Below are 19,592 nucleotides of genomic sequence, written 5' to 3'. Positions count from 1 at the left end.
CGCAGGGGACGCAGTTTTGATCCCTGGGTAGGGAAGATCGCTGGAGGAGGAAATGGCAATCCACTCCAGTATCCTTGTCTGGGAAATTCCAGAGGAGCCTGGCAGGTTACAATCCATGGGCACAAAGAGACAGATATGACTGAGTGACTGAACATGCACAGAGTATCAGTAGGCAAGAAAAGGATACAGTAGAGGCAACCTTTTGAGAAATAATGACTAATAATTTTCTAAAAATGTTGAGATACATGAATTGGCAGTTACAGTGAGTATGTTGTACGTTATTTACCAAGCATGATAACAAAAAATTAATTAACAAAAAGAACCACCCAATGAAATCAGATGACCTTCATAGCAGAGTCCAAGCTAAAAACGATAGCACAGGAAAAAAAATTTCAAACAGTGCAATAAAGTCCAGCACTTTTCAAATCGTTCCTCTGATCGGTGGCTCTGTTCATTGTTCTTTCACCCAGCTTTTGTCTCCCCTGCCCTGATGTGGGAGGAACAGATGGAGAACATGGTTACAATCACTAGTCAAATTGGCAGACCGTGTCTTCTGCAGTTGCCACTGCATCAGCTGTGCCTTTCTCTGTAGGAGGTGAACGGAAGGCAGCTCAGCAAAGGAACAGACTGTCTACTCCTTCTGCCAAACCCTGAAATCAAGGAGCCCACACACAAAGATAAGATAAAACTAAGTTTAGCTAAAAAATAAAATGGAGACTCCAATAACAGGAACAGCCAACATCAGTTTTGATAGCTGGGAAATTAGTATAGTGGCACATTCATATGATGGAATATTTAAAATATATTAAGGACCTTATTTCCATAAAAACATTAAGGTATACAGGAAAATCCACAAAATAATGTTCAATGAAAGAGCTGAGTGCACAGTGTGTGAAAAATTATATTCATACTTGAGGAAAAATCATTGAAAGAAAATAAGATTATAGGTCAATAGTTGTAGAATTATAGGATTTTTTTCTTTTCTTCTTCTCTATCTTATAAACATTTTACAATGAATATGTATTGTTTTTATAATCAGAGAAAAAAATTTAATAAAAAAGAAAACATTTAACAGTCCCAGTTTTCCATTTTTATGTTTGGATATTTAGGTTTATAAAAATCCTAAAGCACATATTTCTACATTCATGGTAGTGAAGTCTTCAGCAAAGAATTCTATAAAATACCAAACATATTTTTTAAAAGTGCCGAAACAATAGTAAGCTTAAGCAGTGTTTAAAATGATAGTTTAAATTAAACCAAGAGTATAACACAAATACCTTTCCTTTTTCACTCTACCGCAGGCTTCTCTCTCTGTACTTTAGCCTAATAATGAATAGTATTTGGTATTTTATTTTAAAAATTGTCACATTGTCTTTAGATAAGAAGATTGCATCTTTCCCTGACTAGAATGCATTTGGCTTTTAAAGTTGATTCAGTGACGGTTTCAAGCACAAATAAGCCACAATAACTGTAAAGATCTGAAACACTGTTTGGGAGGAATGACACCCAGAAATGAGAAGAACACCACAGATGTCCAGAAAACGCACCGAAAATACTATAAAGGCACAGGTAGGCAGGAATTTACAATTCTGTCATTTAACAATGATAATCACATGTAAGTATATAATACATAAAATAACATCTAAATATATAATGAGTAATAATAAAATAAAGTGTTCTACATGGCATCCACATCTGCTTCCCTCATCATCCCCCTTCCGATACAATCGTCTATCCACAATATAAATTGTACTTTTGCCTGCAATGACAAAGCACTGCCCTGTGGCCAAACCTATTTCATGCTTCAAGACAAATATAAATGATTTTGTAATAAATGAGTTTAACTGATATTTTTTAAGGTGTGCAAACTGATTTCATTTATGCCTCCTTTGCCCAAATCCCATGCCCCCTGTTGCAAAAATAATAATAATAATCTATGAACAGACAACTTGAAAGAAATAAAGTAGCTCTGCCCTACCTACAATAATCACTAACATTCCTAACTTATTTTGGAAAAAAGACTTGTCTTGCCATCATTTCTCATGAGAAAATCTCTCATAGAGAAAATAATTCAACCAATATAAGAAGCTAAATTCTGTCTGTTCTGCTTTCTATAAAGACAAATATTAGACCAGGAAAACTTACCAGGTTAGTTACACACGACTTTAAACAGCTGTTTAAAACTGTACACTGGACCACAGAAATCCATATGCAGCCAAGAGTTGCAAAACTGACAAGTTTCAGACTAAGCCAGTAAACGTTCTTCATCACTTCACTAATGGCGGATTTTCAGATGAACTTTCTTCTCATAGTCTCCATTTTGCTATCTGAATCCTTGGGTTTCATCACTTCACTTGAAAGACTGGCTGCTGGACTTTTTGGTCTTGTTTTGATGTGTTGGGATATCTTTGTCTTTTAAATAATGTTCAGAACTTTGAATACTAGATAGCTTGTATCATTCCCATAACAGCTATTTCATAAGGAGGCTTCCTTTTACTCCCATAAAGAAAGTCACCCACTGAGTAAAGGTTAGGTCTTAGGAGAGCGCTTCACAAGGAAAGGAAACAGAGCAGAGAACGCAAACTACATTTCAGCCAGCACGTGACACGTGCACAATCTGAGACTGGATCAGACTCAGTGGACCCTCCACCACTTCACTTCTTTGAGGTTTGTTCAGCTAAGCAGGAAACTGGGTTTTAACCATGTTTAGCAAACGGCAACCGGAGAAGGCAATGGCAAGCCACTCCAGCACTGTTGCCTGGAAAATCCCATGGACAGAGGAGACTGGTAGGCTGCAGTCCGTGGGGTCGCTAAGAGTCGGACGACTGAGCGACTTCACTTTCACTTTTTACTCTCATGCATTGGAGAAGGAAATGGCAACCCACTCCAGTGTTCTTGCTTGGAGAATCTCAGGGAGGGGGGAGCCTGGTGGGCTGCCGTCTCTGGAGTCACACAGAGTCAGACACAATTGAAGTGACTTAGCAGCAGCAGCAGCAGCAGCAAACGGCAACACTATTATAATAAAGAATTATCCAAAAAAAATCAAAGCGCCCAAATCAAATGATGCAGCAGAGAGGAAAACATAACCCTTTGAAACCAAACATACATACTTTAAAATGAAAAAGCAAACAAACCTGAAATTAATAGATAGATACCCTGAAGGTCAGCTAAAGACAAGGAAGTTTGTTTGGCACTTTGAGAACTTCACTACATATTAACTAAAACACTGCCTTATCAAGTCTATTGAGACAGGGAACTGAAACTAGCCGCCACAGAGACCTAAAATACGTCTGAGGGTAACTGTCCTGAAAAGGAAATATTGTACAAATTTCAATCAGCTCAGCATGGAGATAAAGTTCAAGCCCAAAACAAAGAATGTGAAAAGTTTGCAACGTACAGAAGTGAGTCATTCTGGATAGCTACTTGTTAGATTGCTGAGGGTTAACTCTTTAAGGCCAGATATTGTCATGTTGGTATTTTTTCTCGTGACAATCTATAGTATCAAATCAACTTCCTTGTCTTCCTAAATAAATTATACTGTTGTAACTTATCCTTGTGTTAATGATGTGAAGTTCTCATTGTGAGGAACACCCACCTGAGGGTTTGTTTCGAGCTGAGTATCCTTTAGCAAATGCTATCCAAACTGATAAACAACATAAAGAAGAATGGTACTGACTTTAGATTGACCCCTGAAACCTGTTCTCTTGAAAAAATTCCCCACCTTCTGCCCGTTTTATGTTCATTGTCTGCATTTGAAAGAACATAGATCAAAGAATATGCAATTCTCCAGTTCCTTGGTCAGAGGATATGGCCATTTTTCTACAAAAGCATGTTTAAATCAGAGAATAAACCTTCTTGCCTATGGAATTTTCTCTTCCCAAAGAAATGTATCTTTTCCCTGTGCCCCTAACTCCTTCAGTCTTATTCAGTTCAGTTCAGTTCAGTTCAGTCGCTCAGTCATGTCCGACTCTTTGCGACCCCATGAACCACAGCACGCCAGGCCTCCCTGTCCATCACCAACTCCCGGAGTTCACTCAAACTCATTTCCACAGAGTCGGTGATGCCATCCAGCCATCTCATTCTCTGTCGTCCCCGTCTCCTCCTACCCTCCATCCCTCCCAGCATCAGAGTCTTCTCCAGTGAGTCAACTCGTCGCATGAGATGGACAAAGTATTGGAGTTTCAGCTTTAGCATCAGTCCTTCCAATGAACACCCAGGATCGATCTCCTATACAATGGACTGGTTGGATCTCCTTGCAGTCCAAGGGACTATCAAGAGTCTTCTCCAACACCACAGTTCAAAAGCATCAATTCTTCGGCGATCAGCTTTCTTCACAGTCCAACTCTCACATCCATACATGACCACAGGAAAAACCATAGCCTTGACTAGACGGACCTTGGTTGGCAAAGTAATGTCTCTGCTTTTTAATATGCTATCTGGGCTGGTCATAACTTTCCTTCCAAGGAGTAAGCGTCTTTTAATTTCATGGCTGCAATCAGCATCTGCAGTGATTTTGGAGCCCAAAAAAATAAAGTCTGACACTGTTTCGACTGTTTCCTCATCTATTTCCCATGAAGTGATGGGACCAGATGCCATGATCTTTGTTTTCTGAATGTTGAGCTTCAAGCCAACCTTTTCACTCTCCACTTTCACTTTCATCAAGACGCCTTTGAGTTCCTCTTCACTTTCTGCCATAAGGGTGGTGTCATCTGCATATCTGAGGTTATTGATATTTCTCCCAGCAATCTTGATTCCAGCTTGTGCTTCTTCCAGCCCAGCGTTCCTCATGATGTACTCTGCATATAAGTTAAATAAGCAAGGTGACAATATACAACCTTGATGTACTCCTTTTCCTATTTGGAACCAGTCTGTTGTTCCATTTCCAGTTCTGACTGTTGCTTCCTGACCTGCATACAGGTTTCTCAAGAGGCAGGTCAGGTGGTCTGGTATTCCCATCTCTTTCAGAATTTTCCACAGCTTATTGTGATCCACACAGTCAAAGGCTTTGGCATAGTCAATAAAGCAGAAATAGATGTTTTTCTGGAACTCTCTTGCTTTCTCCATGATCCAGCGTATGTTGGCAATTTGATCTCTGGTGCCTCTGCCTTTTCTAAAACCTGCTTGAACATCTGGAAGTTCACGGTTCATGTATTGCTGAAGCCTGGCTTGGAGAATTTTGAGCATGATATTAGCACAAGTAATACTTGTAACTGTTACTTCACTAAGTGGACCACTAAGTACTTCCTTGAAAACCTAAATATAATCTTTACTCTCACTTAATCTAATCCTTTGGTGTATCCTTTTAATATCAAGATTTGTGCTTATTCTGATTTGAGGAATTTAACTGGCACATAGATTCGCACTTGTGAAAAATGAAGTATGTTCCAAGATGTTTGTTATAAAATTAATTATATTAGCAAAAGACTTAACCTAAAATTTCAATAATCTAATAGTGGATCAACCAATTCACACAATTTGTCCGGGTGATTTCTCCAAATAGACTTCTTTGGACTTTCACAGCACAATAGTCACCAAGCAACTGGGTAACTTACATAGTGACTTCGAGCTTTGATAAAAGTGTGCCACTGTTAAGTGTATTGACTTTCATGATTCATCTTTAGAAATCATTCAGCTATTTTTTTTAATGAGGCTATTTTCCCCATTTTATTGGTTACCAGAAAGGCACAAAACTGCCCTGATTCAAGAAAAGGAGAATTAGACCCTACCTTTTGAGATGGGACTGGCAAAGTCCTAGAAGAACATGTAGGATGGGAGAGACTACTGCACCATCTTTGGAATAAAATCTGCCACTGTGTAGGCAGTCATGACTGGAATGTAGACGTTTCATTTACCACAGTTTAGTTAACTAATAACACAGTTCAAACTTCAGTTAGTACAATACATTACCTGTGAGTATTGTGCATTGAGTACAAACTTCTCTGCTATCTCTGCAGTCCACAAATCAGATGCATATAACAGATGCACATTAAGATCAGACATCAGTCATGTCACTTCTTTCAAAGCTTATCAACTGTTGACCACTCACTGCATATCTGTTATTCTGTTCTTACACAGAGAGCAAAGCAAGGCATCGTGTTGCCTCCTTGTCTCCCAGTGATAAACCCACATGACATTTTGCAAAATGATGTTTAGAAAATGGATAACTGAAAAAAGGAATTGGCTGACAAAGATAAAATTGCAGCAGAGAAATAAAAACTGATAAAACTGCAAGTGATATTTGAATCCAATGTAAATGGAGGATTTGATATCAAAAACAAAGGCAACAAAAGCAAAAATAAACAAAGAGAACTATAGCAAACTAAGAAGTTTCTGCATAGCTAAGGAACTCATCAACAAAATGAAAAAGCAACCTATAGAATGAGAGAAAATATTTGCAAATCACATATCTGACGAGGTTAATGTTTATTTGTAATGTCTGAGTTTTGTACCATGTGTACATATTACAGCTTCAAAAAATTAATGTTTAAATAATAACTTTTTAACATACTCTGAATAATAATTTGAAAGCATATTACTTACTTGCAAGCCTCCAAATTCATCTCAAGTTAGAATAGGATACTTGAAACAAGTGACTAGAGTTCACACCAAACAAGTTCCTCCAAGACGGCTTTGAACAACATTTTTGTACATGCATTAAAAATGTTATCCCAACAAATAAGACTTAAACTCCTGCAAATCCCTTAGAATAAATTGACTTTCCCATGGGATCAGTTCTGCAATGAACAGATCACATTCTGAAACAATGGCCTGGTTCACAGTTGAATCAGTGAGGTGGCACTATGAAAGGAGAAATTGTTAAAATGTTCCTTTATTCTAATCCTATTTCATTAGAATAAGCTTTACAGATGGTTAACAGATTTGATGTGATCAAATACATCTGAGTTTTGAAATTACATATATGGAAAATATACAATGTACATCCTCAAACTCAGTTGCAGTCTATCAGTACCACATGGGGAATGAAATTTTACAGGGAAATAAAATTTTACAGTCATCAAAAGGAGCCCCAGAGAAGGACCTTTTACACTACCAGGCTTGAGAAGGGCCATGTCTTCTCATTCACAGCCTAAGAATTTGCCATGCAAGCAAATTCTTACTCCAGCACATGGCCTTGCCATCCCGCGTTACTACTTTATCAGACCGCTAGAAGCCAGATCATGGTCTGCCATGGCACATATGCTGAACCTTGAAATTGGCTAAAAAGACAGATACACTAGCCATCACCAATGCAATAATTATTCCGATGGTGGGTATCATTCAAGGGGGTATGGTCCCCCACTGACATTCGTCAGAGCCAGTGCATCTCCTCTCCATGCCTCAAGGAAGGGGTGATGCTACAGCATGCCAAGGAGGAAAATATTAAATTATTAGCTTTTCAGGTTCAACAGCCAATGTCCTCACCAGGAGGAACAGAGGCCAGAAACACACATTTCAGTTTCTGGTCTGCAGTTTGGATTTGCTACATTACTATCAAATTTAAGTTCTATTTTAGCCTGGGACCTCAGTGGCTGAAATGCACAAGTGAGGAGTTTAGACATTCCTGTCCTCCACACTCCTTCCCTGAGAATTGAAGGTGGAAACAGGATCAATTACGCCACCCCTTTCGCACAGAACAACAAAAGATAAAAATCACAATATAAAGGCATCATTTTTTTTTTTCCGGCTCTTCTCATATATTTATTTACTTCTGAGTGCTCAGGGGATTTTATTATTGTTGCTGTTGTTCAGAGCCTGTTTCCCTGCTGCTTCCAAGTTTGGAGCTTTCTCAGATTCATAAAGTTCTAGGAGGCTGGTTTTTAAACAGTTGCTCTTTGTATGAGGTACTTAACAGTTCTTTAAAATCTGCCTCAGGAGGAGTTTTTTAATGGCTTGAGGAAATTAATGCTGTAATATTAGGTAGAAAGGAGTGTATAAAATTATACATGTATTCTGAGACTGGTCTCAAGTATGTAAAGTAAAACCAGCTCCCTCCCTCCCTCCCTCTTTCATCTTTCCTTCCCTCCCTCCCTCCTTTCTCCTTTCTTTCTTCACCACTCAGAGGAAAAATATTCTGATATATTTCTACCAATTTTTTTTTTCGGTTTTATTTTGAAAGTATTTGCACTTTTCGAGCCTTTTCAATCTAATTGAAACTAAAGCCTGTGTTTTCATGGAAAATACTTTCAGAGATTGAATCCTGACACTGGATGACCACTTAACATTTTACCTACAGCCAGCCCTGAAGTGAAAACTGCTTTTGTAATAAAGTTGAGAGGTTTTCAAATGCTAAATCAGGCCCCCGTCTCCCAGCCTCCAGATCAGAGGAGTCAGAATCTATAGCAGGGTTCTCATGGTTCCTCTCCAGCAAGAGTGCCATCAACTTTTGTTTGCTTTTTTTCTGCTTTTTGACCACACCCCAGAGCATCAGGATCCCAGTTCCCCTACCAGGGGCAAAACCTGTGTTCTCTGCAGTGGAGGTGCAGTGTCTTAACCACTGGACTGCCAGGGCAGTCCCAACCTTTGTTCTTAATGAAGCTTCTCCTACCAGTGTGGCACTAGGGCCCAGGAACCCCGCAATGTCACACAGCACCACCTTGCAGACTGCCATACACACCACCAGCACCCCACTGGAACAGAACTGCTGCTGTTTGAAACCCTACTCCAGGCATGAAATACATGAACAGAGCAAAGAAAGCAACTGCTAAAGGACAGAAGGTGGGCACAGGACAGGAAAGCACTGATGCAGCTCCCTGAGCCAGGGAACCTCAATGGGTCATGGGAGCAGGTGAGGGAGGCAGCGACTCTAAACCATGAGAACTAGGTCCCAGGACTTTTATCTTGTAATGAAGTTGCACACTCTAAGAAATGTATGATTATAATTGTAATTATTAAGCTGTGAGTGATGTGGGAAAAACTTCAACATCGTCCTTATTACAGATATTGAGAAATGAATAAAAGAGTGGGAAGAACAGGAAAACTTATCCAATAACTAATTATGTTGCAGCAAAATGGGGATCAAGAGGATGGCCCTGTTCCAGGTCTTAGGTGAGTTCCTGGGACGGGCCACCAAGTGAGGGTCCTTGGCTTCACACAGGAAAGAATTCAAGAGTGATCCATAGTAAAGGGAAAGCAAGTTTATTTAGACAGATACACATTCCCGAGTCATAATAAAGTCAATCTCAGAAGGTGAGAGCAGCCCCAGGGTCAGGAGTAGTTGTCAATAGTTTTTATGGGCTGGGTAATTTCATAGGCTACCGAGTAGGAGGAATATTCTATCTCTGAGAATGGGTAGAGATTTCCAGGAACAGGGGCACTGCCCATTTTTTGGCCTGTTCTGCTCAGCCTCAGAACTGCCATGGTGGCTGTGTGTGTGTGTCATTTAGCCTGCTAATGTATTACAATGACTGTATAATGAGGCTCAGGGTCTACAGCAAGTCCAATCTTCCACCATCTTGCGCCTAGTAGATTCTAACCAGTTTTCCTTGTGTCCTCAACAGCTGTGTCATTCTTTTAGTGGTTGTGCCCTGCCTCCTTCCCTCCTATTTCTATTACATCATTTATTGTTTGCCATTTATGACTTAGTCTGAGCACAAAACCAATTAGCTTTAAATACTAATGTCTTTCCAAGAATACACCAAAGTTCACCTAGGAAAGAGAAGAAAAGGAATCTTCCAGGTTTTTCTTTGCTTCAGAAATTACCGCAGTGGTAAAGAGAGGCTCTTGGTATGTCAGAAAACAGTTCTTCACCCTTAGCGTGTATGGAAAGATCAATTACTACCATCATGGTAGACATGGTATTAGATGTCAAAGCACTTTATTTCTCTTATATCCCCCACTCCCAACATGTCTCTGATGTCAGAGCCCTCACCTTTCCTGTCTTCTGGAAATAGTACAGTAGTTAGAATATGGGCTCCTATATTAGCCGGTGTCTGATCCTGGCTCCACCCATGAGCTCTGGAGTTGCTTCAGTTCTGTCTGACTCGGTTTCCTCATCTGTAGGTGGAGATGATAACAGATTCAATCACAGTGTATTAGTACCTGCCACTTGGTATGATCTTCATCAATTTCTTCACGTTGAAGAATTTTATCACTCTAGGCACCCAGGTTGTTCCAGTTGAGGTTAAATTAGTTCTAATGACTTGTTCATTGACTCTGCCAGTTATTGAATTGACTGTTTGACAATTATTTGGCACTACGTGCCAAAGACCATGCAAAGAACTATGAAGACACCAGTGGACCAAACAGATCAAAATCCCTGTCGTCACTTGGGTAGGGACCAGAAGACACACTAGACATAAACAGGTAAAAGACATACTAAGTTATTATATGCTAATAAGTTCTAAGCAGAAAAAAGGACAGATTTGTGGGGACAGAGGGCTGAGTTTGCAGGTTGCTATATTAGATATTATAGCACTGATAGGGTCGCATAGAGTCAGCCACGACTAAAGCGACTTAGCATGCATGCATGCGTTGGAGAAGGAAATGGCAACCCACTCCAGGATTCTTGCCTGGAGAATCCCCTATGGCGTCGCACAGAGTCGGACACGACTGAAGCGACTTAGCAGCAGCAGCAGCAGCAAACTCTATTGGAAAAGACCCTGATGCTGGGAGGGATTGGGGGCAGGAGGAGAAGGGGACAACAGAGGATGAAATGGTTGGATGGCATCACCAACTCAATGGACATGGGTTTGGGTGGACTCCGGGAGTTGGTGATGGACAGGGAGGCCTGGCGTGCTGCAGTTCATGGGGTCACAAAGAGTCAGACACGACTGAGCGACTGAACTGAACTGAAACTCTATATAATTTTGTTTATTATTTAAAGATATATAAGATTGTGATTTTAACTGGAACAGTAAACTAGTTCCATTATATGAACTAATTCCATATAACAAGGTTATCTGCTCACAAATTAAAAACATTTGCACAAACATTACTTTCTTTAGCTATTTGTGTTTAGTAAAAAGATGTCTCGATCTCTATCACATATTTTTCAACAAGAATACTTCGACCACTTACAAGCAAAGATTAGAGCCAAGAGCAAAGTGCTTTCTTTCAAAAGCTCTTATTGCTATTGTGGACGATAGACACACTGTTTAAGAGATGATGAACTAGGAAACCATGACGTCAGACTTAGCAAGTTTGTTTGTTTATCAAATCACCGGATCTGCATTCGCAAATATTGCAACATATACCTCAGACAAATGTTCCAATTGAATCTTTTGCTAGAAAGAAATTTTACAACACAAAATGATTGCAAAGCCCCTCTAAAATAGTTTATAATAATATAATTTTGTTACCAAGTTACCAAGACAAAGATCTAAGACTAAATAGGGTTTGGACAAGAGACTAAATTTTGGCTTAAGTAAGTAACTGTTAGTCGCTCAGTCATGTTCAACTCTTTGTGATCCCATGAACTGTAACAGTTCACCAGGCTCCTCTGTCCATGGAATTCTCCAGGCAAGAATACTGGAGAGGGTAGCCATACCCTTCTCAAAGGGGTCTTCCCAACCCAGGGATCAAACCCAGGTCTCTTTCATTGCAGGCAGATTCTTTACTGCCTGAGCCACCACAGAAGCCAAAATTTTGGCTTCAGTCAGTTCAGTTCAGTCACTCAGTCGTGTCCGATTCTTTGCGACCCCATGAATCACAGCACTCCAGGCCTCCCTGTCTATCACCAACTCCTGGAGTTCACTCAAACTCATGTCCACAGAGTTGGTGATGCCATCCAGCCATCTCATTCTCTGTCGTCCCCATCTCCTCCCACCCCCAATCCTTCCCAGCATCAGACTCTTTTCCAGTGAGTCAACTCGTCACATGAGGTGGCCAAAGTATTGCAGTTTCAGCTTTAGCATCAGTCCTTCCAATGAACACCCAGGATCGATCTCCTTTAGAATGGATTGGTTGGATCTCCTTGCAGCCCAAGGGACTCTCAAGAGTCTTCTCCAGAACCACAGTTCAAAAGCATCAATTCTTCGGCGATCAGCTTTCTTCACAGTCCAACTCTCACATCTAATACATGACCATGGGAAAAACCATTGCCTTGACTAGACGGACCTTTGTTGGCAAAGTAATGTCTCTGCTTTTTAATATGCTATTTAGGGTGGTCATAACTTTCCTTCCAAGGAGTAAGTGTCTTTTAACTTACTGGGAACTAAAAATGTCCTTACGAATATGTAATTAGGTCAATCAGATTGTTCCCTGATCTCTAGAACTGTGAAAAGTTGATCCAACCAAATCCCTCTGACATGTGTGAGATAACCAAACTTCATTGGCCTGTTCTAATCACCAACACCACTATGTTCACAAGGTCACAGTGTTCTGTGCTTTTGATTCCTCTCCCTGGGAGAACTCTGACAGCAAAGGAGAATTTATGAGTTAAGTGGGGATGATGGCCATCTCTGGACTTGGGTTTGTGTTTTGGGCTTTGAGTCATTCATGAGCTCAAATTTTTTTTCTATCTCTAGTTTTGACTTTAAAATTCATACAAACTTAGCAGTTTATTGAATTAACACCGGGCCCACCTACTTTCAGACTTCTTTAAATGAGATCATGTTTGTGTTGTTTAAGATATTTTCCATTTGTTACTGTGATTCTTAGTCAAGAATTTCTACAGTGATACACTATGCTGCTGCTAAGTCACTTCAGTCGTGTCCAACCCTGTGCAACCCCATAGATGGCAGCCCACCAGGCTCCCCCGTCCCTGGGATTCTCCAGGCAAGAACACTGGAGTGGGTTGCCATTTCCTTCAATGCATGAAAGTGAAAAGTGAAAGTGAAGTCGCTCAATGGTGTCCAACTCTTAGCGACCCCATGGACTGCAGCCTACCAGGCTCTTCTGTCCATGGGATTTTCCAGGCAAGAATACTGGAGTCGGGTGCCATTGCCTTCTCCAAAAGTAATACACTATAATAAAAGCAAAAAGAATATGATATGATAACAGATAAAAATGAAGGCTAACATCTTGCAGGTCATACAAAAATGTTTGTAGGTGATAATATTGGTATCAAACATGAAAAGATTTACTGTCAAAAATTCACAATAATAATTCTATTTTTCTTTTTCTGGTAGCTTATCCTAATTACATGGAAAGAATGGATCCTAATTAGGCTTCAGGAGCACAGAGCTGTTATTTACTAGTAAGGTTTGTTCCAGGTATTAAACAGTCTTACAGCCACGAAATTAAAAGATGCTTGCTCCTTGGAAGAAAAGCTATGACAAACCCAGACATCATATTAAAAAACAGAGACATTACTTTGCTGACAAAGGTCCCTATAGTCAAAGCTATGTTTTTCCAGCATACAGTTTTTCTAACATTTCATGTACAGATATTAGAGTTGGACCATAAAGACGACTGAGCATCATAGAACTGATCTTCTGAATTGTGGTGCTGGAGAAGATTCGAGAGTCCTTTGGACTGCAAGGAGATTAAACTAGTCCATCCTAAAGGAAATCAATCCTCAATATTCAGTGAAAGGACTGATGCTGAAGCTGAAACTCCAATACTTTGGCCACCTGATGCGAAGAGCTGACTCATTGGAAAAGACCCTGATGCTGGGGAAGATTGAAGGCAGGAGGAGAAGAGGGTGACAGAGGGTGAGATGATTGGATGGCATCATTGATTCAATGGACGTGAGTTTGAGCAAGCTCTGGAAGACAGTGAAGGACAAGGAAGCTTGGCATGTTACACTCCATGGGGTTGCAAAGAGCAGGACATGACTTAGTGACTGAGCAACAACAACCAAACTCAGTGCACTATCTACAGTCAACAGTCAACATGGCTGTGTGTTTCAATATTATGTGTAGTGTGATTATATAAAGCAGATCAACTACTGTGATCAATACTGTATTCTTTCAGTTGCTTTTATACCTACCTTGAATTTTCACTGAAATAGTCACTTTAAAACCCTGGCTCAATTGTTTTGAAGGGACTTCTCAGCAGTTAATCCACCCCAAGCCATTTATTTCAAGTGTAAAAGAGAAGTATGATGTCTTCCATATGCCACCTCCTTTCTGAATCTCAACTTCCATCTGTTCCACTGGAAACTGAATAGTCACAGTTTCTCAGAGGTACAAGAGAGCCTGTAAATGAATCTGAAGGGACCCACTTGTGAGGGCTGTGGTGTGATCACTGCCTCCCTACCCACCAGGATAAGCACTGCCCTCATCATGAATGGACACTCCTTCTAGGGGCACAGATGCATAGCCTACACTCCTAAGACTGGACAGCAATTCAGACTTCGGATGCTTCATTCTGTTCAGACTTGGAAATGCCAACTAGACGGTCTCTGAGACATTCTATACCAATACACAATGTATTGATAAAAAATCAACTGCTCCCCTACCTAAAACACTTTGTGGCTTCCCATTTCCCTTTAGACTGTTTAATTAATTAAACAGGGAGGCCATTAGTCTGAGTTGGTTCTAATGTTCTGGTGGTCGAGGTAAGCAAACCAAAACTTAAGCCTGTAAATGCCTCAAGGTTGAGAAATTAAAACCTGAGAACAAGCCATCGCAAACAGCCAACTGGGCTTTTCCCAAATGAGGCAACTGCTTAATCAAATAATTTCCTTGGGATTTCCCTGGCGGCCCAGTGGTTAAGACTCCACCCTGCCAATGCACGGGACCCAGGTCGGGGTTCCATCCCTGGCTGGGGAAATAAGATCACACACGTCAAGCGGCATGGCCAAATAAAATAGATCATTTCCTTGCTTTGCCTCTTCACTTAGCTGTGTGAGTCTCTCCCCTAGCTCCTGTCCACAGAGCACTTCCACCCACTTCCCTCCTAACGAATTCTGATTTGGCACTGCCCCATTAGAATCTATATTTGCTCACATAAACTCTTAAAATTATTAATGTGCCGCAGTTTACCCTTTAACAGTTCAACATCTAAAAGTCCCTAAAACGAATATGGTTTACGAGGGCCCTCGTAAACCTCCCTCCCGTAAACCTCGGCTCCTCTCTCTCTGATCTCCTCGTTACATCAGCCTCCAACTGGCCAGAGCTCTTTCTGGTTCTTTTCTTCCCCAGCGGGCCTTCCCTGGTCAGTCTCCACCACCTAGATGACCCACCCCTTTCTCCATCTGACTACTCTTGCCCATCCCTCCCCCCACGTTCCCAGTTGCCCTCCCAAGATTAGGTTGGTTCCCTCATTCTGTGGTCCCCTGGATCCCTCTTTCTGCTCATAGTTGGCACACCTGTAATTATTTGCTGATTAATTACTCTTCAGTTATTTGTATTAAGGCTGTATGCCTTACTAGATCATCAATCACTTGAGAGTAGCAGTGTTCTCACTGCTGACTCCTTGAACTAAAATTTAGCCAATAGGTTCAAGCATGTGAAATGGGCTGATATCTGAACATCAGTTTCACACAATTCAACCTAACACCTGTTCAACAAATACTTATTAAGCAAACACATTAAAAAACATTCACTGTGGTTTTAGGATTTCTTGGGGGGGTGCGGTATTCAGCAATTGTTAACTGTTATTAAAAGAATCTCAAATTATGCTAATTTAAAACATTTAATTGGGTTTCACACAAATTTTTTTCAAAGTTAAATACAATAACGAATTCTAAAGAACGGGTCCTACTTGAAATACATCAGTAGTTTCCCTCTACTGCTTTGATCTTAGGCCAGTTTTCTGTTCACTTGAGTTTTCTTCATTCTGTAGATTTAGCTGAAATAGTCATACCTGGAGCTCCTGGGAGCCCCTACAGGTGAATTCCACAGGCTCTCCCTCCTACCTGTGGAAGGAGGAACCAGGACCGGATATGCCACACACCTGCTGCAGACGCCCTTCTTGACTCTCCCTTCCTGAATTGAATTGTTTAAAACCATGACTGGTTCTCTCAGTCAGGAGCTTCTCTCCAGGGATGCCTTGCCAAAACTCCCCTAACTTTTACACTGAATATACGGAATAGTTTATCCAGAATGACAGTTCACCCAGCCCGGCACTTGGTCAGTTTCTGGGGTGACAGCAACAACAGGAACATAGGATGTGCATGAACAACAGTCATGACAATTGTGCCTCAGGAGACCAACCAGATTGCTCGAGACCCACCTGCCTTCAGTCCTTACAGCAACTCAACTCAGTGAACATGTTCTCAAACCCATTTTACAGGTGAGGAAACTGAGGCTTGAGCAATGAGGTGCTTGAGTCAGGAGTGAAACCCAGATAGATATATCTCTGACTCTCTCAGGCAAAGTTGCATCTGAAATTGATGGCTTCCTTACTCTCTCAAGTCATTTGCAAGTTAATTGATTCCATAGCTTATAGACCTGAAAGGGGTTAATCATGGAAACTTTTACACATGCGTTAATTTTTCATGTTTTTCCATATTATTCATCATTCTGTTTCCTGACAGTCTGCTATAGTGGAAGCATGATGCTGAGGATCTATTCTCTTTTGTAAACAACTTTATTGAAATATAATTCACATACCAGACAATTTGCCCATTTAAAGTGTGATATTCCATGGCTTTTAGTCTATTTACAGAGTTGTGAAATCATTACGACTATCTAATCTAAGAACATTTCATCATCCAAAAAAGAAACCCATACCCATTAACATTCCTCATTCCCCCTCCCTCCAGCCCCTGGCAACCACTAATCTACTTTCTGTCTCTGTGGATTTGCCTGCTCTGGACATTTCATATAAATGGACTCACAATTGTGGCCTTTTAGGTCTACTTCTTTTACTTAGCGTGGTGTCTTCAAGAGTTTCCAGGGTTGTAGCCTGTATAGGTATTTAATTCATTTTTATTGCTCAATAATATTCCATTGTATGAATATACCACATTTTTTGTCCATTCAACAGATGACAAACTTTTGGAGTACTTCCACTTTGGGATGATTATGAATAATGCTGTTCATGACACTAGCTCCATTTGCTTTCAGCTCACCATACTCCCCTTTTACTCTATAGTGATTACAATGAGTTCCCCTATGTTTGGGACAAATTACTAGAAAGAAAGAAGACTAAAATCCCTGGGCAAGATAGCAATATGTGGGTCACACTCTGGGTAATCAAGTCTTCCTGATTTGTCCAGGAAGTGAAGTGAAAGCGTTAGTCACTCAGTCGTGTCCAACTCTTTGCAACTCCATGGTCTACTCTGGAATTCTCCAGGCAAGAATATTAAAGTGGGTTGCCATTCCCTTCTCCAGGGGATCCCCCCAACCCAGGGATCGAACTCAGGTCTCCTGCACTGCAGGCAGATTCTTTACTGTCTGCATTACCAGGGAAGTCTGGTTTGCCCAGAACTTCTCCAGTTTTAACATGGAAATTCCTGCATGCTAGGAAAACTTTTCATTCCGGATAAACCAGGATGGTTGGCCAATTTCAACTGGGACTTAGCTCAGAAAAGAAACCCACTTTCCCAGAATGAGTTTTGTGGTTTTTGGTGGTGGTATAATTTTTTTAAACTGGCTTTTGCGGTACCTATCATTTTACATATTTCTGGTGATGGTATAGTTATATTTTTTAAACTGGCTTATGGAGTAACTATTGTTTTACATAGTCTCATTTGAGTAGAAAACCATTATTCTTTTAATCTCTGCATGGTGAACAATGCCCCAAAATTTCACAATTTCACATATACTATTTTAAAGTTATACATATTTATCTACTAGATGGTAAGTAGATAGATACTATTTGCCCTGCATTTTTATTTTCCTTGTTTGATATTTTTTAAGAGTTTATGTTTGGGAGCAGGTTCACAGTAAAATAAAGTGGAAGGTACAGAGATTTCCCATATACCCCTGGCTCCTACACATACATTGCCTCCTCCATAATCAAAGTCTCCCAGTAAACTGGTATGTTTGTTACAATTGCTTGCCCTGAAAGTTTTTAGGCGGGGTACTAGTTAGTAATTTAAAAACCTCCCTAAAAGCTGAAATAGGCTTCCCAGGAGACACAGTGGTAAAGAATCTGCTGCCTGCCAATACATGAGATGCAAAAGACGTGAGTTCAATCCCTAAGTGGGGAAAATCCCCTGGAGTAGGAAATGGCAACCCGTCCCAGCACTCTTGCCTGAAAAATGCCACAGACAGAGGAGCCTGGCCAGTTACAGTCCAAAGGGTCACTGAGCCTCAGACATGACTGAGCACCACTACCCCAAACGCCGAAAAGCCTCGTGTCCACAGGGTGGCAGTGTAACACTCCATGAACCCAAATGGAGCGTAAGCAACACCTGTGTTAAGAAAACCTCGTCTTTATCTTCACAGGGAAATGGCAAAGGCCAGTCAACTCCTCCTGAGATCAGTGGCTTTTTTTTGTGGTTGGTAAATGGACCCAGATGGTTAAGGACTGATGTTTCCAAACCACCCTGGAGCCCTAACAAGAAATACACACATTTTAAAAAATTTATTTTAATTGGAGGCTAATTACTTTACAATATTGTGGTGGTTTTGCCATACATTCACATGAACCAGCTATGGGTGGACATGTGTTCCCCTTCCTGACCCTCCCTCTCACCTCCCTCCCTATCCCATCCCTCAGGGTCATCCAGTGCACTGGCCCTGAGCACCCTGTCTCATGCATCGAACTTGGACTGGTGATCTATTTCACATATGGTAAAATACATGTTTCAATGCTGTTTTTTCTCAAATAATCCCACCCTCATCTTCTCCCACAGAATCCAAAAGTCTGTTCTTTACATCTGTGTCTCTTTTGCTGTCTTGCATATAGGGTCATCGTTACCACCTTTCTAAATTCAATATATATGTGTTAATATACTGTACTGGTTTTTCTTTCTGACTTACTTCACTCTGTATAATAGGCCCCAGTTTCATCCACCTCATTAGAACTGATTCAAATGCATTCTTTTTAATAGCTGAGTAATATTCCATGTGTATATGTACCACAACTTTCTTATCCATTTTTCTGCTGATGGACATCTAGGTTGCTTCCATGTCTTGGCTATTGTAAACAGTGATGTGATGAACATTGGGGTACACGTGTCTCTTTCAATTCTGGTTTCCTTGGTGTGTATGCCCAGCAGTGGGATTGCTGGATCATATGGCAGAGGAAATACAAACTTAATCAAACAGTTCAAAGGCTAACATTACATGCCCTTGTTAAAGCTTTCTTAAAAATTTGACAAAATCTTAGAATCTTAGGGCCTTAAAAATCACAAAATTCAGTGTTTTCTGCCTTTTTTCCACAAAAAAAACACAAAACACATTTTCAGACACTACACATGCCCCTGACATTTCATGAATTATAACTTCACTCCTTTCCCTCAATTTAAGGAAGAATTTTGAAATTCAGGTAAATGACAGGGATATAAAGATAATCTTGTCTAGTTTTTAATTTATTCACTCACTAGCTTCAATGCTTGCTTCTTAGAAATAAAATTACTTTTACATGCTTAACACCAAATCTCGACACATGGGTGTGTTAAAATTCTTAAACTGAGAAAACATAATTCTAGTCCAACCTTTCTTTAATATTCTCAAAGTTATCTGGAAAATGAGCCCAAAAACAATTACCTTTAGTTTGAATTGGCTCAGTTAGCATATATCCAATGGTGCAGACATGATATTCACAAATTTTTATATTTACTTTTAAAAAAGGAGTCTAGAAAGAAATGTATA

General features: G+C 40.4%; 1 protein-coding gene across 2 annotated transcripts in view; it reads right to left on the bottom strand.

Moving 5' to 3' along the window:
* The window catches only part of ROS1 (ROS proto-oncogene 1, receptor tyrosine kinase), a 131,004-nt gene extending 128,286 nt beyond the window's left edge, over positions 1 to 2,718 (bottom strand). For both annotated transcript variants that reach the window (XM_055433306.2, XM_055433308.2), the window contains exon 1: positions 2,146 to 2,718. In XM_055433306.2, the coding sequence (XP_055289281.2) occupies positions 2,146 to 2,268 (123 nt within the window). In that variant the 5' untranslated portion in view covers positions 2,269 to 2,718. The remainder of the gene's footprint in view (positions 1 to 2,145) is intronic.
* Between the last annotated feature and the right edge of the window lie 16,874 nt (positions 2,719 to 19,592).

Source organism: Moschus berezovskii, chromosome 10, assembly GCF_049115385.1.
Source record: "Moschus berezovskii isolate FMDL1 chromosome 10, NW_MosBer_1.0, whole genome shotgun sequence".
Taxonomy (NCBI): domain Eukaryota; kingdom Metazoa; phylum Chordata; class Mammalia; order Artiodactyla; family Moschidae; genus Moschus; species Moschus berezovskii.
This window is presented reverse-complemented; position numbering and strand designations above follow the sequence as displayed.